Source organism: Parus major, chromosome 1 (assembly GCF_001522545.3).
Source record: "Parus major isolate Abel chromosome 1, Parus_major1.1, whole genome shotgun sequence".
NCBI lineage: Eukaryota > Metazoa > Chordata > Aves > Passeriformes > Paridae > Parus > Parus major.
In genome coordinates, this window is record NC_031768.1 from 61,855,164 (window position 1) to 61,882,869 (window position 27,706).

Sequence of the window (27,706 nt, forward strand, 5' to 3'; positions counted from 1 at the left end):
CTCAGATTCATTTAAAACAATGATTTTTATTTTTTTTTAATGCAAACTTCCAGCAACAGCGAAGATTTTTAAAAGAATACTTACTTATCATCCCTTTCTAGGCATTTTACCAAAATTGGTAAAATTCCAGATTTTATTAAGTCATCAATAGGTGGATTTCTGTCACTGGATAGGAGTTTTCTGTGAAATCAAAAGTAAAAGTAAGTAACTTTCATAACAAAAAATGTGTACAAATTATGTTTCTGTATCTTTCTTTATTTTTACCTTGCAGCTTGGACAGCACTCAGTTGGATCACTGGGTTGTCACTTGTAGCGTTCTGAAAAAATAATTGTAAAACCCAGTAAAAATTAAAAATGCACAGAACACACCCTTCTAGTTAAAAAAAAAAAGTTCAACATAACATACCTGCAGTATAGCTTCTAGTGTTACATTTTGCTTGAAAAGAAAAAAAAGAGTTTTAATAATTTTGCTGATAAATTATAGCTTTCTTAAACATTTAATACAAGTAAACTTATTTTAACAGTGTATCAGTTAATAAATCTGCTTTCAAATAACTGCAAGATAACAGAACACATTATTTAGAGACACCACCGAAGTTTTAAAAATAATTCCAGAATCAAGGAACTTACTGCTTTGAAGTCAGCATCAACATCAGAATCTTCTAAGCTTTCCTCTTGAGGAACATTTCTTTTTTTCAAAAGATGTTCATCTCTTTTGTTCTGTAAAGAAATGACAAAAAATAAAGCCACTTTTAATATGTATTAGTACAGGGTGGTGATACACAATGGGCCCTTTCAACCTGTAAGTATAGATAAGGTTGCCTTTTTTTAAAGGCATTTTGTAACTGCAAATAGAATTTGCAGTATTTTAGCTGTAAGAATCTGGCAGCTTGCTAATCAGACAGATCTATGACAATCCATGACATTTGAATTAATTAAAACTTACAGTCTGGGGATCAGTTTTCTAACAGGCATTCACAATACTCATAGCTCTGCATGGCATTAACATTTAGCCATGCATAACAGAAATTCTTTTTCAGTGTATTATTTTTCGGCTAAACCTGTTTTGAAGCTCCCTGGTCACATCTATTTGTGCTTTCTGTGTAAAGCAGCATGCTCCATGCACACTGGCACTTGCAGTATTTCCCACTCACAATCTTAGCCTAATTTCTGACTTAAAACAAGACACCCTCCAGTCTTAGCTCCTTTAAGGAATAATAACATAATAAAATTATCCTTTCAGTAGTAAAATACCCATTTAATATTCCATTTTAACATACCTAATTTAGTGAATTTGAAGACATAAAACAGTAATTTACAAAGAAAGAAAATAAATTATCAATTGTTTATATCTTTTTGCAAATATAAAATATATTAAAAGTATTATACCAAAACTATGAAATGGCATAATCTAAATTTTAGACTTGATATTTTGTTTGGTATGTCTAGAGGTACAAAGACAGAAGGGGCAATGGAAGATGATGATGCAGTATATATATCTGAGATATATATATATATATATATATAGTGAGAGAGATAGAGAGGTGATATATATACACCTTTTTATTTTTGAGGTTTTTTTAATAAGCTAATTAAGAGTTAATTCTTTAGTGATGCAAAATGTTGAAAAAGAGGAAGAGTTAGCTCTAACATCTAGAAGAAATCTAATATACTAGCAAGGAAAGGCAGGCTTTTCAGTCTCAAATTACCTGATAACCACAGTACTCAAAGAGATTTATTACACAACACCTTGTTTGTAATATGTAAAAAAGCCCTCTAAACAGAATGATGTGTTGAAGGGTCCCCAATATTTTATTTTGTGTTACGAAAAACAGCAATTCCAGGTCCAAAATTTTTGGTACTTGCTTACCTTCCAGACACCTTAGAAAGAACTAAAAACAAGTTTGAAATCCTCTCAATTTTTTTTTTTTTTTTCAGGTAAGACAAAACTAGAACAACAAACAAGCTTGAGAATAACCCTTTAAAGGAGAAGACAACATCCCACAGACTTGGCACAGTTTAATTTTAGTGAAGTTTTAAGAACAGAAACAAGATCCTCAAAGAGTGCACAAGACCATCTAGACTGGCTGTGGCAGCCTCTCCAGAGCCATACAATAATGGCTGCATAAATGTATCACGTCCATACTGACAAGCACCACAGGCAGTTTGTTGTCAAGTGGATCTGAAGAGAGGGAAGATGGAAAGGAGCACAGTTAAACACTGAGAAAGCAGTATCATGCAGACAAACTGCATCAGGCAGGAAGGCATTAACTGATGGATTCACCATAAAGACCTGTAATGTATTTACCTGGTTTTCCCACACCAGACACTGAGCTGAACCAGAGCCTGGTTCTCCCCTGTTCCAGCCTTCTATACCTGCACACACAACTAATCAATCCTTCAGCACCAGGACCATACCTCAAAGAATACCTTCTGCTGTTAACCTTAACCAAAATAATTATGAGTAACAGACCATATTCTAAGGCCAAGATATTACACTCCCTTAAGAGAGAGAAAGAAACTTCACAGGACGTACCTGACCACAGAATGATCCTGCAATTCTGTGAGTGCAGGCAATGTCTTCAGGCCATCAGTCATATGGTGTCATTTGCTCCAGAAAAAAATTACCTCAGCCAAGGAAAGAAGGAAAAAGCATGCTCCTGTAGCTGCTCACTGTGTGCAGGTGGCTGGGTTGAAACAATATAGAGGAGCTTCCACAGCAACCTGAGGCAGAGAGGCTACTACTTACTGAGAAGTACTAAAAATTTCTATTCTAATTAACATTTCTTCTAAAGTCAAAGTGTTCACAAAACCTTTCAGTCCTAAACAGTTGTCTCTAAGGCTATTTGAAAAAGCTCAGTCCATCTGCAAAAGTGTACAATCCCTGGACAGCTAAACTGCTCTCTCCAATAATTTGACAGGCCAATCATTCTCCGACATAAGGTAAAAGATGATTTGCAGCATGCCGTGGCTTTAAAATGCTTGTATTTTGACATAATGTAGCAAAGTCAAAAAGGTTTTGCCTAAATTAAAGCACCAGCCTCCTCTGCAGGATCCTGTGGTGCAAACAAGGACAAATGAACACACACAGCTGTCCCATTCAAAGCTGGGCAAGAGAGCCTTTTCAAAGGTAAAGGCATCGGTGGTATGTCTGATGAAGGGTAAAACCTTGTCACAAACAAAATTCAGCAGGTCTCCTTCTAAAGGGAAGATCCTCAACACTGCCTGAGCCATGTGCTGTGTACAGTAAGTATGGAAGTTCTTAAACAGGTGCCGACTGCTGGTCATTAAACATTGCCAACATTCTGGTAGAGATCCCACTACAGCAGCCTACAAAGATTTCTGTACAAACAAAAGGCATTGGTAAACTTGCCAAACAAATAGATAACAGTAATAATAGCAGGACTGCACTTTCTTGGCCAGTTTTTATGACAGATGCCCATCATTTGCTTCACTGACTGGGATGGTCAAGCTACGTGAACAGTAAGTATGCAAGTCCTGCACATCCTGGTACTTTTTATCTTCTTGGAAGATGGCCACAGAATTAAAAAAAAATATATAGACCAATGCAAGCAAGTTTCAAATGTTCAAAAACATGATGTAACAGAAGACTCCTTGTGGGTAAAGGAAACATCCAAAAAGCTCTGTGCTGCACTGCACTTAGTACTAGGGGACATGGCCAATGGGATGTCTAAGGGAACTGTCAAAGGTGTCAAATATGAATACCTACATATTTTTCAGAACTGGACATGCAGGAAAGCTCTGTGAAGAGTGTCAGCTATTGTGAGGCTTCAAGATTAAAAGGGAAAAGAAATTAACAATAAAATCTTTGCCTGCAGGTAACAAATAGCATTATAAAATGTTTCTTCAGGTCAGGGGAAAGTTTAGGAACTCAGTATCCAGTAAAAGTTCTTGTGGCACAAAAGTTAATTATGTCTGAGTCTTCTGAGGACAAAAAGCAGAACTACAAGAACAATTCAACATTAGAAACTGGAGTTCCTAATGCTAGCCAGTATTAGATACACTCATAGGTGACAACAAGCAGCTCTTGTCCCTGCAATTACATCCAAAGAAAGACTAAGGGTTCAAGACAGTGATGGAGGTAGATTCAGGTTTTCTGGACATCTCTTTTAAGCTACCACTGATTCCAAGTCAGATTCCAAGATTCTTCTTCAGATAAAGCACACAGCTACAAGACACACAGTTAGAAGACACAGGCAATTTTCCTACATTTGAGTTCTCCTAATTCACCTTTGTGACAACAAAGGGCAATCATAATGATCCTGTTCAATTAGTGCTCATCTGTCTCAGAAGAGGAGCAGATTGACTAAAACTAAGTATACACCAGTGTACAACCTAAGCCCTAAGCATGGATTGCAAAGATTGAGACCTCTTAAGTCAGGGAACAGCAAGATCTCACCAAAATGGATTCAAGCAAGCCTCCAAAGAACTTCTTCATAGCCCTTTTCAACTAAGCCTCTAAAAGAAACCATTAGTAATGTAATTTTCCTCTTAGGGTTGTTTTTTTTTTTTTTTTTTTAATGATCAGTTGAGGCAGGGTAAATGCAAATTCTTTTCCAAGAATTTGTGCTACTAACACTAGATAGGGAAGCCTCCAGAAGAACACACTAAGAGTGCTTCAGTGCTCCTGTCAGGGTAGTCATGTTTCAAACTGGCAAACTTATATTATGTACGAAATATGTTCTATACACTGAATGAAAAGCTATACATACATACTCAACTGGAAAAGACACTTAACTGCTATGTTTCACAATCCTGAAACAAAGTATTTTCTTTCTTTTGCATTTTCAGACTTGCTGAGAATCAGAACAATGATTTTTTTCCACCCTAGCACTCCCAGCAACATGAAGATCAATTCCTGTCTTCAAGGAGTCTTCTACTTTAATTCAGGAGCTACCATGGACATAAGCAATCTTATTTAAGACATATCAGAGTAGAAACAAGTACAGTATGCCAGGGAAAGAGATAAAAAAAGACATATGCCCATGACTCTTTAATCCATCACTTATTTAGCAAATAATTGCTTTGCCTTGCACCAAACTTAATTGGCAATTAGAGCTTTCATGAGCTCATGTCTATGAGCTCTCAGGGGCAGCTGAGTTTGCCAAGAAAGCCAAAAATAAACCTTGTCATGGAAGTTCTTAAGATTCCAGTTATCAGGACGGTATCCTGTGTTTCTGCTGAGGTTAGGAGTGCTAAGGCTTCCTTTGAAGGGTGACATCTAACTCAAATGACCACATCATTGACCCAGGTAAGGACTACCTTTCTTAGGAACACAAGTAGCTCAAGTCAAACTTCATCCTAAGAGAAAGCCAAGCATCCAGAATCAAAGGATGTTTCAGAGCAACGGAGTAACAGGATTCATTTAGATACAGAATCTTAAACTGAATCCTAACTATTGCTCATCTACCATACACCCCTTTAGACTGAAACTAACAGATTAAGCCAATTAATTCCAGGGTCCCTGTTACTAACAGAGCAGCCTTCAGGTTTCTGGGATGCTGAAACCAAGTGATAAACACTCTAAATCAGACTTCACCAAGACACTGCACTGAAAGGTTTTATATTCTAAATCCTAGTACAGTCTCCACCACCTGACACTGACAGTGTCAAAACTGACACAATTATCTGTAAGGAAAGGGAGACGGCTATTGTTTAAGCTCTCAGACCTGCTGCTGTACAAGTAATTAGAGACCAAGATTATCTTTCCAGAAATGTAGTAGATTAATTCTCAAAATGCACAGAACACAAAAGCCAAATCTGGAATCAGTAAAGCCAGACCATGAGTGTCATCTGACTGGCTCATGATGCCTCATGCCTCAACCTGGAATCTGCCAGACTACCTTTTCATGTCAGATATCTTTGTTAATTAAATTCTTGAACAAATAATAAATGATTAGGAAATAAAAAAACAAGGAAAAAATAGTTTCTTCCTGAATGAGGGTTGTGGTGTGAAGATAGTGAGTAGAGATAATATATTCTTGAAACACAGAATGTGTTGCAAATGCACCTTGATGTCTGTAATTTCAAGAGAATAAACACCTCACACTGATGCATGCAGAAACTGTTTACTACTGTTCAAAGCTGTGATTTTTTATTTATTCCATCTTACCAAACTGAGATGTGAGCAATTTCATCAGATCCATTCATTTAATATTTATATCCACATTGATTCAGAAGACAAACCTGTAACTATGTAGTGCTTCAACTGTACAGATCAAGAATACACTCAATTCATCTCTTTTCTTCAAAGCCAGGTGTACATGCAGCATCTGGGTAGCTGGGATGAAGAGAAGACATCTCCTTCCTTTGAAGAGGCACTGGTGGATTACTAAGGTCATGCCAAAAGTTTCCTGAATTTGGCACACTCAGGCTAGAGCAGCAGTGTTAACTGTAAAGGCTGAAGCAATGATACTACAACTTATCTTTTCCACTGCTTGAACTTGATAAAGCATATCCCTTAGCATTTAAGTCTCAATTCTGTACCAGAAGCAATGGTACAGAGTCTCATCTTCTGCAGAGCTTCCACAGCAAACCAGCTGCCCACCAGCACCCACTGAGTTGACACACACTGAATTTATTATTAAAACAGACTTTTTCTGGTCTCTGGAGTGAAGATGTTTAATCAACACTCCAGAAGAACACCAATTTCTGCATTTAAGAATGCTTAAGCTGCTGGTCACTCTTGATTTACAATCTGACCTATGTCCAGTGCTCAGGCTTCTCCTCTAAATGTGTAACTGATCTTTGCATGTGCAGTTTCCAGTGAGAAGTCACTGGCAGCTCATACACTTCCTCCTCATTTTCACTCACATATTACTGGCACATGCTGGATTCCTTCCACACAGGACAATCCCTTGCCTTAAGTGTCTGACTTGCTCCCCACCACACTTCTGTAATAAACTGAAATTGCGACTTGTTAGAAAAACCTATTATAAGAATTAATTCAAAATTTAAAGTCTCACTTTGCACTGCAAAGTTTTCTCCAGAGATTGCACTGGAATTCTCACATTCCACCTCAATGAGATTTATAAGGATATGCTGCATTAGTTAAGCCATCTTTTACAGGTTTGCTTTGCTAGCAGGCACAGGCTGCCCAAGTGTTATGAATGACTCTTCCCAGTACACATTTCACAGTTATACAGCGAGTTTTACACCAGTTCTGAACAAAGAGGGCCTCTGACATGTTAGCATAAACTTCCATTGCTGATCACTTACCAGTCATCTGGGTCCAATTAGGTTTCTCTGACTAATTATTATAGTCTCAGGATGAATCTTAGAAATATTTATTGTTTATAATGTAATGAGATAGAGAAGTTTTTCTGTAAGACCTGAAAAAACAAAGTCCCTTCTTCCAAGAGGAAGAGAAGGATCCCAGAAAAATACTAGCACAAGACTTTTTGGTTGCTCCTACACAATCAGGTGGTAAGTACAGACAAAATTTCTCAAAAACAAGTCAAGCCAATTTCTATCAACACAGTTTCTATTTACAGTCTTCACTTTGATTTTAATAAGGATTTTGTCTTCTCAGTTTGCAAAAAATGAAAAAAGAAAAAAAAAAGATGAAATTTGGTGGGTGTGCACTCCTAAGCAAGCACCTCTTTAACTTTCAAGGATTCAACTGGCAAACTGGAGATAAGCATCAAATGTAAGACCAAAAGGAGCCTGGGATATACTGAGAATATTCAAACTAAACATTTATCAGGTCATTAATGAAAATAACAGAAAATACAGGTTATACCAAGGTGGAGAGGCCCTAAAACACACTGGGGAACAGAATGGGAAAACCCAGAAAAAACAGATGTAATTCAGAAGACAGAAGTCAAATGTGGAAAAAAAAAAATCTGCATTTATTTAACTATGCAAATAAAACAAACAACTACATTTGCTTTGTGGTACTCTAAGAAGTGTACAAAGCACATGCAGACTATGTGCCTGTCAACAACATACTTAATATAAAGAAGAGTAGTGTGTTAGGAACTGCTATTCACTATACTATTTAAAACTCAGCTGCAGCATTTCAGATTTCCACACTTCCAGAAAAATAGACAATTTGGATCTGAGAGCAGCAACAAGTCAAATCCAGGAAAGAGAATGTTCAAGAAAAGGGTGAAGAACTGAAGGTGTCTCCATAGGATAAAGCTAAAGGGGTCAGTATGAAGTCCTCAAATGCATTGAAGGTACCCAAAAGCAAATAAAAGTTTACCCTTTCTCTTAGCTTGTAAAACATCCTTCAGGAGCAAGTCGTTGAGGTGCCTAAAAAGGCTGTTGGAAGAGTTATGAAAGACAAGGGTGTAACAAAGGCTCTAATTACGCAGAGCAGTAAACTAAATCAGCTCTCATGATCTTTCCAGCCATACTGACATTTACCCAATACAGCCAAAACCTGACCCCCAAATGTAGTCCCTTTACAGCATGGAAGCAATAATTTTCAGAAGACAAAATAAATGAACAGCCTCACTTTCTAAATGCTAAAACTCTCCCTTTTCCTATTCAGAGATTTTAAACATTTGAACAGCTGACAGCTCCACTGTAATAACTGGTACAGAAACTGAATATGGATTATTTCCAAGTGACACAGTGGAGTAAAGCAGTACTATTCTGTACTGAGCTTCACAAATTGGAGAAAAATAAATTAGAATCCGCAGTTAGTATTTAACAAATTTACACCTTTTCTATGCAGTTTGGGGCTATAAAGCAAAGCTTATAAAAAAATACTTAGTTAAGACACCAGAGCACTGTAACACAGTTGATAAACAAAAGCAGACTCACCTTCCGCAATTCAATTGTAACTTCATTTCTGTGTCTTCTCATAGTCTGCAAATAAAAAAAAAATAAATAAATTTGTATGTCAAGAAAGCAGTATTCTGTTTTGGAATCAGCTGCTTCTAGGTAAAAAGTGCAGTTATTCATCAAAAGACATGGAAAACTGTGCATAATTTATAACTCAATCTTTCCTAGGAGGATGCACATGTATTTTGTGATGTTTTGTTTGGGTTGAGGTTTTTTTGTTCGGTTGGTTTTGGTTATTTTTTGGGTTTTTTTTAAATATACACCTTACAGAAAGCTTTGTCATAAACCACAAGAAGTATCCCAAAGGTACAAAACACCAACTTCCTCATGGAGTTTCACAAGAAAGATTCTTGAGGTGTTTTCACTGAAATTATTTTCCAGGTGTTTATATGTGCAGACCAAAGGCAGCAGTAAATCCAGGTTAGACAACCTTATATTCCCATATAATCACATTCACAACCTAAACACATAACCTATACCAGCTCTCTGGCCAAAATCAATCATGACTGACAGGAGATGACTGAGTTCAATGCAACAAGACCCATCAGGCTTGCAGAAAAAGGAAACAAAGTAGTACTGCAGTATTGAGTCTTCTTAGGACCTATAGCCTAAAATCTGCAAAGGAGAACCCCTGTAAGCATCTTGGCTCCTTAAAGATACTGGGCACTCGGAACGGATTCATGACAATGCTGCTGCGCCTCTTAGATGAGACCAGAAGATTGGAAAAGAATTTTAGCCTACTGAAGGCAATCTCCCTAGGTTCATTCAATTATCAGTGGAAAAGACATGTACCATCAGAATGCAATTCAAAAGAGAACAGGACTGGATGACTGCTGGCAGTCCAGACAGATCATCCACACTAACTAAAATTAGCCTTTTAAAATACTTTGTGTCCTATCCTTGCTACTGACCTTCACTGCCACTATCATGTATCTTTTGAGTTAGGGCAAATAACTGCCTGAGCAAAAGGTACCAACGAAGTCCAGCAGTATAAACACCAGCACTCCCCATCAGCCATCTAAGAAAATAACCAAACATGCTAAAGATGAAACATAGTTAGAAAAAAATGAGCAGATTTCATACCATGAATATGTACATGAATATGTACAGGACATAACTACAATAGCTTCACTGCTCTCAGCCAGTTTGCACAGCAGTGCCACAGGCAGGGGTGCCACTCACTAGAACAGGTTGCTCAGAGACCCATCCAGCCTGGCCTTGAACAGTGCCAGGGATAGGAGCATCAGCAACTTCTCTGGACAACCCGTGTCTCACTACTCCCTCAGTAAAGAATTTCCTCCTGACATCTAATCTAAACCTACTTTCAGTTTAAAAACATTGTCCCTTGTCCTGTCACCACCCATACAAAACCCCTCTCTCCCTCCATCTTACAAGCCCCCTTAAGGTACTGGAAGGCTGCAATGAGGTCTCCCTGAAGTTGTCATGTCTCCATCCTGAAATCATTACCTTGGGTTCACTTGAGAGTAAGGAAGGCTTGTCTTCCTACCCACTGCTTGATTAACCAGCTCACTCATATAACTACAGACAAAATTCTCCTTTTCCATCTACAGGGTTGAGCTCTACTACTGTAAACAAAAGCATGTCCTCATTAGGGTAAGAGGACACCAGCACTACAGCATCTACTACAACTGCACATATTTTCCCCTCTCATCATTTTGGTAAACCAAATAAAATTTAATACTTGTGACCACCTGAGCCTGTTGCAACAGCTCAGTATGATAAGGACTGGATAGCTGGGGAATGGGAGAGCACTGAGTAGGTTCATTTATCTTAATAAATGAAGAACCCAAAAAGTCATCATATGCAACTAGCAAGACTAGTCATTCAAATTTATTGTTCCATTACAACTTTATATTTGAGTAATCTTAATAATGGTGTCAAATTTCAGGACATCACATGGCCCCAAGTTTTTCAACAATTCTTCCCCATGACAGCTGCCTTCCAGTGCAGGGGGATACAAGAGAACTGGAAAGGGACGTTTTACCAGAGCATGGAGTGATAAGACAAAGGGGAATGGCTTTCAACTGAAAGAGGTTTACACCAGATATTAGGATAAATTCTTTATTGTGAGTGTGGTAAGGCACTGGCACAGGCTTCCCAGAAGTTTTCAATGTTCCAACCGTGGAATTGTTCAAGACCTAGTTGGATGAGGCTTTGAGCAACCTGGTCTTGTGGAAGGTGTCCTTGCCCCTGGCAGGAGGGCTGGAACTAGATGTCCAAGGCTCCTTTCCACTTACATCATTCTGTGATTCTGTAACTCTGCATTTCAATTAAAAAAATGTAGTTAAACAATGCTGTAGTCTTCTTTTCTTGATCATTCTGTGTTCTAGTCACCAAAATTCTTTACTGAATTTTTCACTAGCAACAACTCCCCACCTTTCCCTAAATCTCATCATTTATTCCTACTTATCTTAAATTTTAAGGTGTACACTATCATAAACAGTCAACTCAAGTGTCCACTAGAATTTTCCTCCCCAAAATCCAATGTTGCACGTGCCAAATTTGAAGCCTTGGAGATTTAATTGATGAAAGGCACAATTTACATTTCGATTTGCTCCCTACCTACAATTTACTCTCATCTATGCAAAAATACTCTAGAATACTTATACCGAACAGAAAAATCAGACTAAATCTGAAGTTCTTTAGGAGACTATAACATTTATCATCTATCACTCTTCTGGAAGCAGGGCAGATTTAAGGAATACTATATGCTGTGCAAAACAGTTCAACAGCTTGATATTTTTGGTTTAGAAAAAACCCAAATACAGCGCAGTTCCAGGCAAGACATTACTACTCATTTCACAAATTTACTCGAAAACCTTCCTTAACAATAATTTGACCAAAAACAGCTACTCAGAGTCAGCCATCCATGAAGTCTCTGCTGGGAAGACTCCAAGCTTCTTTCTAAGGGCAAATAATTCACTCAGATTTTCCATTAGGGTTTTATCTTTGTTTCATACTTCCATTACTTCAGCCCCTCTGATCCTACCCTATTACAATTCTGCCTCAATATTTTTTTTACTTTTTTCTTGTTGATTTTTATCAAGCTGATCTTCAAAATATTTCACTACTCCATTATGGTTTTCACGTTTAATATGCAAAAATCTCCCATATTTTCCTCATTTAGAGAGCTACCAGTCTTTAGAAAGATCCATAAAAAAGGTTATCAACTCTGCAGGCATTTTTGCTGACCAGTACCACAGATTTTCTGAGCTTTAATACTCTTAAGGCAATCTCCATATTACCTAGATTTTATCCTTTTAACTGTTCTTTTGTATTTCATTTTAAACTTACTATGAGTGTTTTCTCTTTTAAAGCAGCTCTGGTACATTTTCTTTTTACCTTCCTCCTTTAAAAGGCAGAACAGGCAGTACTCACTGCTAAGTCCAGTGCTGCCTCTTTATTCAGAGCAAGAACTGTTGATAACTGGGATATCAGTCTTAACTTCATGGAACCAATAAGTGTTATCTGCTCCCCACCAAACTAAGGGCCTGCAGTCTTACAGTCTCCTTCTGGCACAGCATTTTTTAAAAAAATTGGTTTGTCAGGGTCATCAGGATCACCAAGAATCAGTGATACAATGTTGAGGCTAGAGTCCTCCTACATGTATATGCACCAAAGAGCCTGTGGTGCATTCTGGCAGTTAAACTTGGTTGCCATGGCTGGATCATGATCAGTGCTCCTTACTTGAAGCCTGCTGACACTATTTCTAACCCCACATTTCATGCCCCTGACACATGAGATGACTACTGCATATTCAATGTGCTTAAGACCACAGATTCCACTTAATTCATACTTGGCAACTGTGGCAATTGTAGACATGAAAAACACATGAATTTTACATGAAAAACATATGAATGCACTTGACATTGGGTGATTACCTAATCTTACTCACGCTGCTTACTGAGCATTTCTCCAGACTGTTGCCCAGCTTGAATTTTTCCCCTTTTACCATTGGAGCTGATATACTAGTGACTGTTCTGTGATAAGACCCTGAACATCCACAGTTTAGTCATACCTGCCTTGAAAGACCTAAAACATATTTCAGCTTCATCCAATTACAAGAAATGAAGGTATACATATAGCACTGTATTCTGAATACTCTTGCTGGATTTTGGAAGTTGTATTTTAAAACTTGCAGATCAAAAGGCATGATTTCCAGTCTGGTGGGGTGAGGTGGGGAGAATGGGACAGGATAGGACAGGAAGATTGGAAAAACCCAGATTACATTCTCAAAAAAACAGACTTAAATGATTCAGATAATTTTTTTTGTCCTGATTTGGCATTTCTTGAAAGGAAAGTATTTAAAGCCTGTGTTTCAGATGAACCATTTTAGAAATACAGCAGGTCATCAGCACCTTCCTACAGCCTCAGAAGAGACACACATAATGCAACAGCATATAAAAGAAGCAGTCTTAAGTACCAGTGCTAGCCTCCCTTCAAGGAATCATTACCACTGGAAGCAGATTAACACACTTTCACACAACCTGCAAGAACCAGAATGTAGGGAACCGATAGGCATTTACAATGGATTTATACACTAGTAGAAAGGCTAAATGTTTTCCCCAGCTAATACCGGTCAGATAAAGCAGAGAGAAGAGACAAAATTATTCTGCAACTTAACCCAGGATTCATTCCCAGCTTCCAGGCAGGGAGGACACCTGCTGAAGTCTATAGATGCCACACCAGTTGATGCCTAGCAAGAGGTGACCAATGGATCTAATACAGGGTTTGACACCCATAGCTTCTGACTGTAATCACATCTCAGCATAATGTGCTCAAACAAGTAACTTCATGGAACACTGAAACAGTACATCTCAACACTAACCCCCAAGCTAAGGCTGAACTGGCTGAATTATTCACTGAATAAAAAAATAGTCTCCAAATCTCAGACAGGGAAAACACAGCACAGGCAAAATCCTACATATCACAAAAATGATGACAGCTGCAGCATCTGAACCATGAGGACACTCCTAAGCACAAAGTATTAATGCACCATGCACTAAATGTAAACAGTAAAAATGAGTAACTACCAGTCAGCATTAAGAAATAAGAACACAACACTTATCAAGCTGTGCTACAACATTACATCTCAATTGTTATACATGACTCAAAGCAGACTTAAGTTCATAAGGCTTTTGTAACAAGAGATTTCTTCTCCCCAGTTCACCATATGTAAGGAACAATTATTTACCAGTATGTTTGACAGGCTGACATAAGCACAGTAATGTGCCAAGTACTGTAAGTCTTGTTACAAGTCAAAAGTAGATGTTGAGCAGTATTTCTAATTTCAAGTTCCTCAGCATTTTGTCATTTTATAAATAAAGCATAAAAAACCCCAGAAGATCTGCTAGATGTTGTTAGATAATTCAGTGTTTCATTCTATCCTGAATTTCTGAATATTCTTCCAAAGTCAGATACAGTTACATATAAAGAATCTCTCCTTATCTCCTTCTACTTGAAAGGAAAAGAATTCCTAGTTCCCTCAAATCTGAAATTAATTTTATATGCCAAAGAAGAAAATCTCTGCACACAAGGGCTGCTGTGTTAAGGGCTGCAAGGGAACTTTGTTTTACTGTGACACAAAACACAGAAATGCTGAGCTGACAAAAGAGATTTAAGAGACACCAGACCTCAAGAAAAAAAAAAATAGGAAAAGAATGCCACAGTCCTTGTAAAACTGCCTTTGACACACTGAATGGGTAGAAGGAATAAAGAATACAGCTGTCTTCATCAGATCAGTATTTCAGATCTCTCAACAACGGTGGTATCTCTCAACAAGATGACAAGAAACTCAAAAGTTCAGTTGCAGCCACCTGAGGCGAAGGGAAGTATCTTCCTTATTTTTCAGTTGATACTTGTTTTATGACAGAACACAAAACTGCATCAAATTCTTGATATCCAAAAGCAATAGCCACTGAATTCTGAATTATCAGCGTAAGCTGTACCGCTAGCATGTTAAAATAATTATTTTTCAGTGGCCAAATTATTTGGGAACCTTTCATTGACCCACACCTGCTGCACAAGAACCATTTATGCATATATCATCACATATCCTGTGCATATGAGGGTGCAAAAGCTGCTCATGATGTGTTAAAGAGCCAATACCACTCCTGTCACACTTCCACTGGGTGCCTCACCATGAGCCGTGCAGACCTTTCTGGGAAATAAAAAAGGATTACTTGGAACTGTTGAATAACATTGAGATTCTATGGAGCTAAGTCTAACAAGCTTTTCAAGCCTTTGTTTAACATAAAAAACATTTAACTGCATAATACATTAAACTACTTGAAAAGGCAACCCATATAGCTTCTGTAAACTAAAAAAAAAAAAAGCAAGGAACCCCAAAACCAATCAGTTATACTTGTACGTTAGAACAAGATAACATTTTTCAATATTATCTTCAATGTTTCAAAATCCTCTGTAGCAAATACATAAAGTGTTGTACCAGAGTGGGGGGGGGGGGAAACAAAACCCAAAACTATATACTATAGTTATACAAGGCTGCAGGGAAAAAAAGAAATCAAGCTAATCCAAAAGGATAAAAATCACACCTTAAACAAAGCAGTCAGAATAGTCCTCCACTTATGAAAGAATGTTTTAAAACAATGTTACTACTTTAAGCAAGCTCAATCTCATCCACAATTAAATATCAATAACAGTAAGTGGTATGATTTTTAATAATTTTAACTACTTTTAGCTATACCTATTGTGTCAGAAGGAACACTAAAGCATAACCAGCATTTAACAACTAAAAATTTACCTACCATTGTAACAAGATAGGGAGCTCAGCACGGTGCTCATCCTGAGCACCCACCTCATTAAGTGGGATACCTCAGCAGTGTCAACTTTTAATCAACACATTTAGACCACTTCCATTATAACTTGAGCAAGCAAGTCCACAAACCATCAGAAATGAAGAGGCAGGAAACAGATGTTTTTATACAGGCAGCACGTCAACTCTGCCAGCTGCCCCACAACCAGCTAGCTGCCTACCCCCACTCTCCTGCAAGCACATATCAGCCTTGAGTTAGTCCATGCAAGTGGGAAAGCCAGAATCATCTTGACAAGATGAACACCACAGCCCAATGCCAGCTTTGGCTGCTCTGTGGATACAAAAGTTATGTTTCCAGGAACTTCAGTAATATGTGCATTTAATTCCTTTGAAAATTCAGCTACTAAATAGAGAGAACAAAATCACTGACCAATTCTAATTTCCCTGAATCTATAAACATCATTAAATTCTTATTTCTGCTTTTGCCTCTCAACATTACAGAAACAGGTCCCAGAAAATCAGAAGTTACATGCTTTGAGGAAAGAGCTACCCTGAACACATAGCTGGGTTAGTAAAGCAGCTTGATTAAACAGAGTACCCAAATAGCTTAGCATTTGCAAGTCAATTCTAGACTACTTCCACCTGCCTAACTGAAAGAAAAAAACTGGCCTATTTCCAACAGCTGGATTGGATTTAACTAATGCCTTCCCTCTTGCATATGAGCATATCCTTCAGTACAATTTATATACTTCACAACATAGGTGCAGGTGCAAGACAGTAAAAGGTGATGTTTGTATTGATTAAGTAAACACTGTTCTTCCCTAGAAACTGCTTTACTGGCCTTTTTTCCTCTATTGCTTCCCTGACTTTTAACAAGTATAAAATACTGCAGTGCACATGAAAATGCAGAAGCCTCAGGAACCAGGCTGGTTTGGGCAGAAAAAAATCCAATCAAAATGATTGTTTGTATACAATTGATGAGATGATTAGGACTGTCAGCTGCCTATCTTTGGTTAACACCAGAAGATAAATACTCCTATTTTACTATTTCCTATTATATGCATATATAGGCATATAATTAATATGTGTGAAGTTGAGGCTTAAGCTGATGATTTTGATCTGGTAACAGCTGGCTTCTGATAAAAAAAAAAAAGAGCACTGACAGGAGGTGACACTACTGTTCTACCTGTTGACACTTTCAAAGTGCATGTCCCTTACTCCAAGAATTGCAAGTATATCACAATACAGGAGGGAAGAATTCTGGGACTGCATCATGATCTGAATACAACTACTTAATTACAACTGGAGGAATTAAAAACAATGATGCTCTGGACACCAATTCCATCCAGTTCTTTTGGACATACAAAAAGATTTTACATTCATGCCAAAGTAAACCAAATGTTTAGTCCAAATTAACCCTTCTAGCTAGGTTTATTACTGTACTTACGAGCATCATGGATTATTACCTATCTTTTTTCCCCCAACCAGAGTATGTTCTAGGCAGACACTTCTTCCCCAAGCCCAATTTTGAGACTTACCTAATTACCACGTGCTCCTATATAAAGCTCTAAATTGTCCTTCTAAGAAAAAAGAAGGGATTTTTTTTTTCCCAGTTCTATACACTACAAAGTTAGAACAACTTCACTTCTGGTTTTGTTATCATAGCTCCACATTAAATTATGCTGACCCAGTTAAAAATGCAGGCAGGGGGCATTGATTCCACAGTACAAGCAACAGACTTACCACAGCAGCGAAATAAACTTAAAATGCGTCTGTACCTTGATCTGATACTCCAAGAGAGTTTTATTTCATTTGATTACTATTTGACCCAAAAGGTATTTGCTCCTCTTTTTGGTAAATATTCTATTATTTTGCAGAAGCTATTAAAACTTAGTCGAGATTCCCCGTGTGCTGCAGGACCATAATATTTTAAAGCTTCCTTTTGGCTTGTAACATTTAACACAGTGCTAGGTACACTAAGAGCAGAGTGCAGTATTTATGCTACTGTAATTTATGCCATGATCTGTCTGGGACTTACGTTCCTCACAGTAAATAAAGGTCACTAAAAGAAAACTAGTTCTTTTGCAGTTGGAGCTGCCACACTTTTTTTTTTTTTTTAAATCCCCAGTTTGGGGCGCCTGAAATTACACCCAGCTGCCTTTTGTTAACTAGTCTGTGGCAAGATAATTCAAGTATCTGAACCTGGCTAGTTTCAGCAAACTGGATGAATGAGACATCTACCGTAACTCTTTTACTTAGTGATGGGTAATGACTCACTGAAGTCACACTCTTATGCCAATATGGAAAGCCACAAACCTGCAGTTATTACTGCTCATAATGCTGACTCACCTGAAAGCTCTGTGGAAGTAGACAGAGCTGCCCATCCACACTGTCTGCTTCTACTACTCCAAAAGATCTAGGCAGAAAAGCAATTGCTGTGTTTACTTCTTACCAGCTCTTTTGTAAGGATATTCTTCAAGGCTCTGATATGCTCTCTGCAACTGTTCAACCTCCATACTGAGCTTCTATCAGCAAAGAAGCAAGAAGTGAGCACTCATGTTTTCATTCCCATATCCCAATTAGCCAGCTTACAAGTACAAACCTATCAAACAAACCCTGAGGAGACTGGATTCTGAACAAGTTAGCTGGCTGCATTCAACACAAATTGCACCAGTACTGAAGGACATGAAGTGGTCTGGAATACAATGAACATGTTACACCTGGTTTGATATAGAATAAGAGAGCTGGAATTCTCTATTCAACATCCAAACTAGTCGATCTTCAGTCACTGCTGTTGTGTGAATCAAGGACATTATATCCTGTAAAAAGTTTTACAGCATTTCCATTCAGATGTAGATCTTAACACTGTTAATCACACCTCTACTGACATCAGAACAAAGCCCACAACACACCCATCTGGGCTCCACCTGAAGGCAAAATCAAATTTCCAGGTAGTTCAACAGTATCCCAAGATAAACTCACCACTGAGCAACAGCCTGTCTGCACAAACCAACAAGCAGGCAGCAAGGATCACCAACCAATTCCAAGTACTACTTTTGACTGGTTGTCCTAATAGGGGAAAGAAGGAACCTCTCCACAGAATGTCACAAAAAACAGTGACAATCCAGTCACTTGCCATCTCCATTTTGAGAAGGTCAACCTTGAAAAAACTTAACTTTGGTCATTTATGCTGCAGCCCAAAAGAAACTGATGGATACATGCACTGACTTTTTCTTCTCCTCCTGTATCTTTTGGAAAGAGAAGGGCATACTGAATTTCACAAAGATGCCAGCTATGTTTTATCTGAATACTGTAATACAACAAATAAACACCAAGAATAGTGGAAACCAAGATAGCCTAATTACAAGTGATTCCTATTCATACTTCTTTTGAAAGTTAGAAGATTAAGACCTCTTGACACATTAAATAGGTATAAGGATTTGAGATTTGGTACTTTTATGTTACAGGAATCTGCTTTTGCCAGTACAAACTTCTAAAAAGATAATTAGTTATCTTCCAATATTGCATGAGCAGGGTAGTAAATGCTTTAGAGTTTCCTGGAAAGAGCTTAACCCATCCTTGAGGGAGAACAAATGAAGTAGCAACACAACTCCTTGGTCTTGCCCAAGACATGACATCCCCTCTGTCCTCTCCTAAAGTTTCTACGCAAGGATCCCTCTCGTGCCTTTATTAAGCACAGAAAGCAGCAGACCTGTCTAGTCAAGCGGAAAACCTGACTGCCTCCACAAAAGACAATGAGGCCCCTTTCCCTTCCACGGTCCAGAAGACTAGAAGAGTCTAGAGAAGACCAGCTCAGGTACAGTTTCATTTTTTTACTAGTAGATGTTACCAGAAACCAAACCCACCACCCAGTACCATATTTCACAGACAAAATACTATATTCACTTGTATACAGGACATCAAAGCAGCAAAGCAAAATTAGGACCTTTCATGGTAACTAGGTGCAAACAACTGACTAAAATTTTGATCTTCAGATTAACATACAGATTTAAATACTTTCAAATGTAAAAACTTACATGAAATTGTAGATAACTCCTTCCAAGAAATTCATTAAAAAATTAAGTGTTTGATCAGAAAGGCTTCACAGATTTCTGGGGCACCAAGAAATTTCTGAACACCAGAAGACCAGAGATTCTTAAGCTTGCCAAGTATTTGTACTAGTTTCTCTTAGGAAGAAAAAACCAAAACAAAACAAAAAAAGAAAACATACAAGGCTAAATACTAACCAGATACCTTCTTGTGCAATCTGTGTTTGAATAAAGACACTCCCTTTTCAGATACTTAAACAGTCTTCAAGTGTAATATCAAAGTACCTCAGATGATCATTCTATGAATCCATGATATATTTATAAGCACCTCCCTGTGAAGTGGGGAAGAAAGTTTTGCTATTCTGTCTATAAAATGGAAAAATAATTGCAATTTGCATACATTCACAGAGTGCCATGAAAAAAAACCCACAACAAATCAAGTCTCTAGAGAGCTAGGCTATATTCAACCACAGTAAACTTTTTTAGTATAATATTACATGGCTCAAATGAAATCAGATTTCCTTTGCTGTTTCTTGAAAGATATAATCAAAAGGGAAAACAAAGATTAAACATGTGCTGGCTGCCTAATTAAATCTATGAAGAGATCATTCTGCTCAAGATGCAAGAGAAAACAACAAACCCAGCTGACAACGCAGGAAAAACATGGAGCATTAGGAATTAGAAAATACACTCTAGCAGCATCCCATAATCTTATGAACCTTGTCAGCTGCCCTTTTGATTTAATCATTTCAGCATCCTGAATTCTGGATGCTTCTACCTCACCCTTTAATGTGACAGAAACATAGAATCTGTGTGCTTACACTACTTGAACATTTTGGGTATCATACTTCTCTCCTTGAGGATTCCTTCAGTTTCTCAAAATTCCAATTTATACATCCTTCGATTAAAGAAAAAAAGGTGCGGTCACATTTCTTGCACATGTCAGTGCTCCTTTAATGTCTCCTCTTGTCTGGAAGGTTGCTCCTCAGTGCTGTTTGATCAGTGCTACCAACAGTACAGAATCCTCTGGCATACCTGGAGAACAGTGGTTAACAGGATCCTCATGAATCACAGCATGGCTCTAATTTCAGGACCCTCTCCTGATGTGGAAAACCTTCTGTATCTGGCTGAAAGTCAGACTTTTATTGCAAAGAAGTCACTACCACTGACTTTGCATCTATTACATATGCATGAAAAGAAGTGAGAGGTCCTGATGCCAAAAAGCTGCATGAAAAGACTATCTGCTGGTTAGGGTGGTTTCAGTTACCTCAGCAAGACAAAAAAAAAAAAAAAGTCTCTCCACAGAACTCATCAACCTTATAATTTACACTGTAGTTGACCAAGAAAAGGCAAGGACTAGGACTACAAGAACTGCAAACCCAAAATCTGACACTGCACCTGGTCAGGAATCCCCTACTGCACCTCTGAAAACATGGGCACAAGCCACCCTAACACTCTGTTGGTCTGACCACCTTCTCCTCGTAGAGATGAGCTCTATGTTCCACACCAGCAAGTTTGCCATGGAGCTTAAACATTCAATAAAACACATCTCCATCAAGGCTCCAAAGTCTTGAAAGGAAGGTGTTTCTCCCAACTGATTTTGCGAATCACTCTATCACCACCTCCAAAGTCCACCTGTTACTGAATCTGACAATAACCAAGGTTAAAAATGCTCAAGAAGAGGTCCTCAGCTGATGAGACATGACAGAGTATGAGGGAAATGAGTAATTCAGTAACAGGTGTTTGAATGAAGAAGATACAAATTTATCTCCTGTTCTGCAGGCACTAGTGCATTATACATTCCTATTTTGTACTTGCTGTATTTTTTAAATACAAACAAAATCAAGTTTAAAGCTGACTGAAACATTTACTTAGCCTGAGAAAGGAGGCAAGCGTCAGGTGACCCAGAGGAGCCTCCCCAGCAGATTTAATGGTGTTAATCTGATTGTGAAGGGATAACAATACAACAGTTAAATACCACTAGACAAGATATACCTTCTCCCCTTCACACTGACCTCTTTGAGCCACCACTGTTCTTCTCCAGATGTGAAAGGCTGGCTCAGGAAGCTAAGGGAGCAGAAAATTAAAGAAATGTGAAAAGCTTTACAACTAGCTCACTCCAAGGCACAGACAGTTCTGATGCAGGACTGACTTTTTGAAATAAATCAGTGTTTTTGACTACCCACACCAAATTTTGTGAAATGGAATACAAAGCCCAGTTTCTGCTATTATATTAGTAATCAGGAATGTCAATTCAGTATCAGTTTCCCACAGCAGGTATTTTAGAAACAACTAACAGACTCTACTTTTGGAAAAGATACAGGTTTTGGATTTTTTTTCAAATCAAGTCACTTTGTGTTTACTACTTGATGACACAACCCATTATCTACTAGTTCATTGCCTTCTCTACCTTTTATAAATTAGATGCCTCTTCTAATTTATTAATTATTAATTTATTAATTAATTATTAATTAACTTCTAATCCCACAACAAATACAAATCTGATCAGTTACTTGTAGCTGGTGCATCCTCCTAATTGCTGTCTTTTCATATAACACAGTTTTAGAGGACAAAATATTCTGCTTGGATATGTGCTGGAACTCTACAATTATAAAAGCCTCAAAGAACTCATGTAAAAAGTTAAAGTGCCCTTTAAAACTAGTCTGCTACACTGATACCAGCTGTGACCAGACTTTAATATTCTACAAATTAAAAATCAATCCTTTCATGAACAAAACTTTAGAGATACCAGTGCCACTGCTGTACTGTTAGAAAAACACAAGAACGAAGAAAGACAAATTCTATAATTGCAGAAAGATTACCAGAGGCTTGGTATATCACAACAGCAAACAGCAATAATTGGGCCTCAATACAGCAAGCACAGATCCCAATCAGCTTATGACGCTTATGAAGATTATGTTCATCACGAGATACCATCTCCAAATTGCATTCTCCACAGGTATTTTTGAAATAAACAATGATTTCCTAATGTATCTGTGTATTTAAATATTTTAAAATACAATGCATTCAACTGATGTTGAACCTCAAGGAAAAGACTACAACTAAATGGACTTATTAGGTGTTTCTTTTCTGCCAAGAGTCACGAACATTTCACAGCATTGTACCATTTACCTGCAGACTAAAGCTTGGAAAATTCTGCAGCACGAGCAACCAAAAAGGCTTCCCACATCTGTATCTAACTTCCTACCCATGTAATTCTTTCCAAGGTAGAAACATGTACACTTATATTCTCCCAAGAGTATAAATATATACACATATATATATACACTGGGTTTAAAGGGTAATAAAGAAGTGGCTAGAGTTAAAACCTCTGCAGGAGAGTACTGGATCTTGTATTACATCTAGTTCCCAACAAGAAGTTACCTGACACCTGTCTCTTCACTTCACTCAACAAGCCAGTGAACCTTTTAAGATGGCAAGTCCATAGTACCTTAAACCTACCCAAACCAGCTGTTAAAGCCCTACTCCCTTCTGGTATCCTATCCTGTGTCAAAGGGAAAGGCAGAGAGCTGATCAATCTGTACTGTGAAATCTTGAAAGAAACTGCATTGGTATACAGTAACTGGGACTACCAGGATTTCTGGGATTGCTACAACCCCTTGTTTCATGAAGCCTTGGAGGGGAATAGAGGGAGACAGCAAAAACTCTTAGTGCACAGGACAGCATCCAGAAATGAGCTGGCAGCAGCACAACTGCTCATTCATTAACACTGTGCAGGTATGGAACCTCCACTGCAAAAAGCTTTTGACACTTGACATGAACGTGGATTTAAGTCAACCTGTACCTTTTCCCAGATGCCCAGGGGCTGCACAAATTTGGCTTCCCCAGAATGCCATACCCCTGCCTTGCAAAAAATTCATGGCAGCATGATAGAAACATGGGAAAGAATTCAAGTATTCTTAAAAACCAGATCCTCACTTTTAGCAATGCAGGAGCAGTAAATACACTGAATCTGCCAGAGCTGATGATAGAGATCTGGCCTAAGCCCACTTTCTTTCTCTTCCTCATTTGGGGTGAAGATGCTGAAGGTACAGAATAAAAATGTATCCTTCAAAGTTCCTGATCCCAAGGGTGATACAGACTAAAAGGCGATACAACTGCTGTAACTGGGGAAAAGACGTCAGTGACCAGGACTTCAAAAACTAAAAATCAAATAGAGAAGTAAGTGAAAGATGACAGAGAGGCTGTACTTCCTTTTGGTAAATGGCCTTCAACAAATTTCCGAAGGATAGCCCTACAGCCTAACCAACAGAAGATCAAGGACTTGTCTTATTTTGATTTCTGATAAAGGGTACGACAAGTATCCAAAATTCTAATCCCGGTCATGGAAGTGTTTTTACATGACGTTATTCAGTTTATAACACACTAACTCCTTACCAGGTTTTGGGTTTCTTTTTCTGGTTGGTTGGTTTTCTTTTAAATGAGTGCACATACAGTTTTAATTTAGTACGCACTTTGCTAACTACCTGACCACGCAGTCTCATTATATCACACACAAAAACATCAGCAAGTCATGCAGACAGCCCTAGAAATTATAACACCTTTGCTCATCAATAATTTTTCCTCACTTTTAGTCAGGGATGCTGACTAATCCTGACAGAAAGAAATGGGCTGATTGTTTGATCTATCACCTTAAACATCAGAACTGTGAGTCAACAAATGGGTGCCTGCTATCGTAATGAAGAATAAGCAACATTTCTAATCCAGGACACTGAAGGAAAAAATAAAGCTAAGAAGGATGTTACTAAGCAAAGAATGAAGCTGAAGAACTGCAAAAATCAGAAGGTTCAAATTAGGTTCTCTAAAAGCTAGGCTAGCTTAGATATCAATATAAACAAACACAGTTACAATGGGTATCACAAATTAATTTGATTGCAACTGTCTAATTTTGTCCTGTAAAGCCTCAAATGTACTGGAATAATCAGTGCTGGATATTTTGTGAAAAAGAATAAATCACTAAGATTTAAGACTCATGTCCATAATGAACACAGGAAAATTCTCATTTTATGTGTAACAATTCAAAAACCTCTTTCACATCTCTGGAGAACACAGAATTCAGAAGGCTGTGAGAACTGGCAGTTGTTTGTCCAGATGAAGCCATGAATGTCTTGGCTTCTTATTGATCAGCTCTGCAGGTTGAGGTTAACTTTGTCTGCTCCTAATCACATGTCAGTACCTATAAAAATAGAAAAATTTCACTAATAAAAGAAAGAACAGAAACTCATATTAAGTGAAGAACATTTAATTTCTGGCTTACTTAACACATAATTTGATTTTGCTATCATCCCTTTTGAGGGCTAAATATTTTTTTTCACCATTAATACCGCAAAATCAGAATTCCAGTATGGAACTTCCACCCAAACCTGAAACTAGGAAAAGGAGAATGAACCTGTGCAGGTCAAAGATTCAGAAGCTTTGATTTCTGCTCAACAGATTTGTTCCTTTGCTCTGAGAAAAGCACAATGAGAAGCTGCATGGGGTACATAACAAAATTTGAAAGTATTCACTCATCTTTTCTTTCCCTTAAAGTTGCATTAAGAAAAAGCAAAGACAATTATATGGCCCAGCAAACCCAGTAATAAAATATGAGTAAACTACAAATTAAAGGAGTAAGTATTTTGGTCTGCCAGAAGAGTCTGTACCCAGAGGGGATCAATAGTAACTCACAAGTATTTAACAGCAGTCAAAGGAAGATTACTAAAGAATCCGTTCAAGCCTGATGTGTTCAAAGGCAATGACTGTTTCCAGGCAGAAGGTGACTCAAGTGCCATGGTTATCAAACTGAAGCTGAGACTGTTCAGCTTTGAATACTTTAAATTTTCCAGAGGATATAACCTAGATATCAGACCATGTTTTATTATGCCATCATTCTAAACACTTCATTTCTCTTTGGTGGAATTTGACAAAACGAGAAGATGTAGATCAATGCCAGTGATCTGCATCGGGAGCCACTGATGCCTTCCTGACTTCCAAAGTTGAGTACAGAAAACTGGAGACAGGATCTCAATGTAATACTGTTTATTGCAGTACAGGGAGCAAACCAGGTGTATTTAATTGCTGACAGTTGGGAATTAGGTATATTTGATTTAGAAAATATAGAAGAGCCAATAACTTCCACTACACAGAGACAATCTGTGCAATCAGCAGGTCAGTCTGTGTACCAGTTCCTCAAGAGAGGCACAGTAACTAATGGCAATGATATAGCTGTGCTCATTCATTCTCCATTCTAAACTTAACTTACATTGTTTTACTTCTAGAAGCTTAAGTTAGATAAAGTTTACTCCAGAAGGGTACTTCTAACATGAACTTTTAAATAATCGGATCAGGAAGGAGTCAAAAAGGAGGTTTAGTAGAAAATCTTACACATTTAATACAAATTAATTTATTTTGAAAGACATTAAAATGTTTCCAATCTTTGAAAGTCCTTTAAATGAAACAAAATTTCATTCTAGCATATTTCTATGGACATAAAACTTGAAAATACCTCTGCATTTTATCTATTTGTTGTTGCAAAAGAAATATGTTATTTAGGTTTTAACCCTCTTCAAAAGCAGGTAATGACAGCTTTAACTACATTACCATTATTGGAGCTCTGCACCAATCTTAGGCTCAGCCACAGAAAGGAAATCAGTCAGCACACTGGAAGACGACCCTAGGGATATACTTCTCCATAAGAGCAAATACACTACTCCAAAATAATTACTCCCCTTTGCGGGGAAATGAGAGCTAAGCTACCTTAGGTGGTCTGGCAGAAGTAATCTCAGGAAAGCTTAGGCGGTGCATTCCCTCCTTCCTCCCATGGAGGCAGATATTCAATTCCCCTAGTCCTGGGCACACTATAATATAAGCAAGCGTGGATGTCAGACCAGTTCACACTAGGCATGAACGTACCTAACCTTTCCCTGTTTAGAGCTCTGATGGAATCAGGCCAGTGACTGAGAAAGCAGCAACAAAGCCGGTAACCAATACGGAGAGATGAGACAAGGACAAAATGAATGAGGAGCAGCAGGAAGAGCCTCACTGGATGAGAAGGGGAAAAAGAAATGCACCACGCCCCCTCCTTACCCTGAGAAGCAACTGCTAAACAGAAGGATGGGCAATTTTTAGTTACTTTCTAACATTTACTAATGTTAGCCAGAAGTGTTGAAGTTATCATACTCTTTACATGCAGTATTTTCTGTGAGAAAGATTCACTGTTGCAGACTTCAATAAAAATTAAGGATTACTTTACACCGTGAATGTCATCCTAAAGACACTGCTGCTGCTAAGCCTGACCTGCATAAAATTGTCTCCACCCAAGTAATAGCAACAGAAGTGTGAATTCCGCTAAAATACAAAATGTGCTTTCAGAGGACTAAAATTCCAGTCTACCGATTACAAAAGTTAAGTGATAAAATCTACAGAAGCATGGAAAACACCCTCAGGTGAAGTCGAAGTAATCTGACACATATTTAGGTTTTCACTCTAGCGAATCCTAAGCCGATTTCAATCCTAGCCTGATTTCAGAGCTCCCTCCCCCTTCCTTTCCTATTACAGAAACTTAAACACGAGATTTAAGATTTCTTCTTTCAATTGCAAGTAGAACTGTAAATGTGTCCAATAATGACACGTAGATTCGAAGACCTCTGGAACATCTCTAGGGAATAAGCTCCCAATAACCCCGAAACTCTCAAATTCGGGGCAGTAAACTATTAGCCCATTAGCCTCACCGAGCACCGCACTCTTTCCCGATTCATACGGAGACGCCCTGCAGACCATTACCGATGTGCCTACCAGCATTTAGAAATAAAATAGAAAACCTGAAAAGAAAAAAGGGGCTGATACACGGGAGGACAGGGAACAAAACGGGCCAGCACAGCACACTGTAACACCAGACAAACTGGCTCACCAGAGCGTGGGAGCGGTCCCCGGCACCAGCACAGGCCTCCGTGTGCGGCAGCGGCACCGCGGGGCGAGGGCAGGGCAGCCCCGAGCCCCGGCGGAAGAGCCGCCACCGCCCCGGGGGGCGGCACAAAAGGCGGCCGGC

General features: G+C 38.3%; 1 protein-coding gene across 3 annotated transcripts in view; it reads right to left on the minus strand.

The window, feature by feature from the left end:
• Positions 1-27,588, minus strand: part of KPNA3 (karyopherin subunit alpha 3) — a 46,112-nt gene extending 18,524 nt beyond the window's left edge. Inside the window, exons 1-6 of one of the 3 annotated variants that reach the window (XM_015637647.2) lie at positions 27,569-27,588; positions 8,794-8,838; positions 631-720; positions 407-436; positions 265-317; positions 85-180 (exon numbers count right to left, since the gene is read on the minus strand). In XM_015637647.2, coding sequence (XP_015493133.1) covers positions 85-180; positions 265-317; positions 407-436; positions 631-720; positions 8,794-8,835 — 311 coding nt within the window. In that variant the 5' untranslated portion in view covers positions 8,836-8,838; positions 27,569-27,588. Of the gene's footprint in view, positions 1-84; positions 181-264; positions 318-406; positions 437-630; positions 721-8,793; positions 8,839-24,706; positions 24,841-27,568 lie in introns of those variants that run through there. The other 2 variants (XM_033514884.1, XM_015637618.2) reach the window with 2 other exon arrangements.
• Positions 27,589-27,706: the final 118 nt, after the last annotated feature.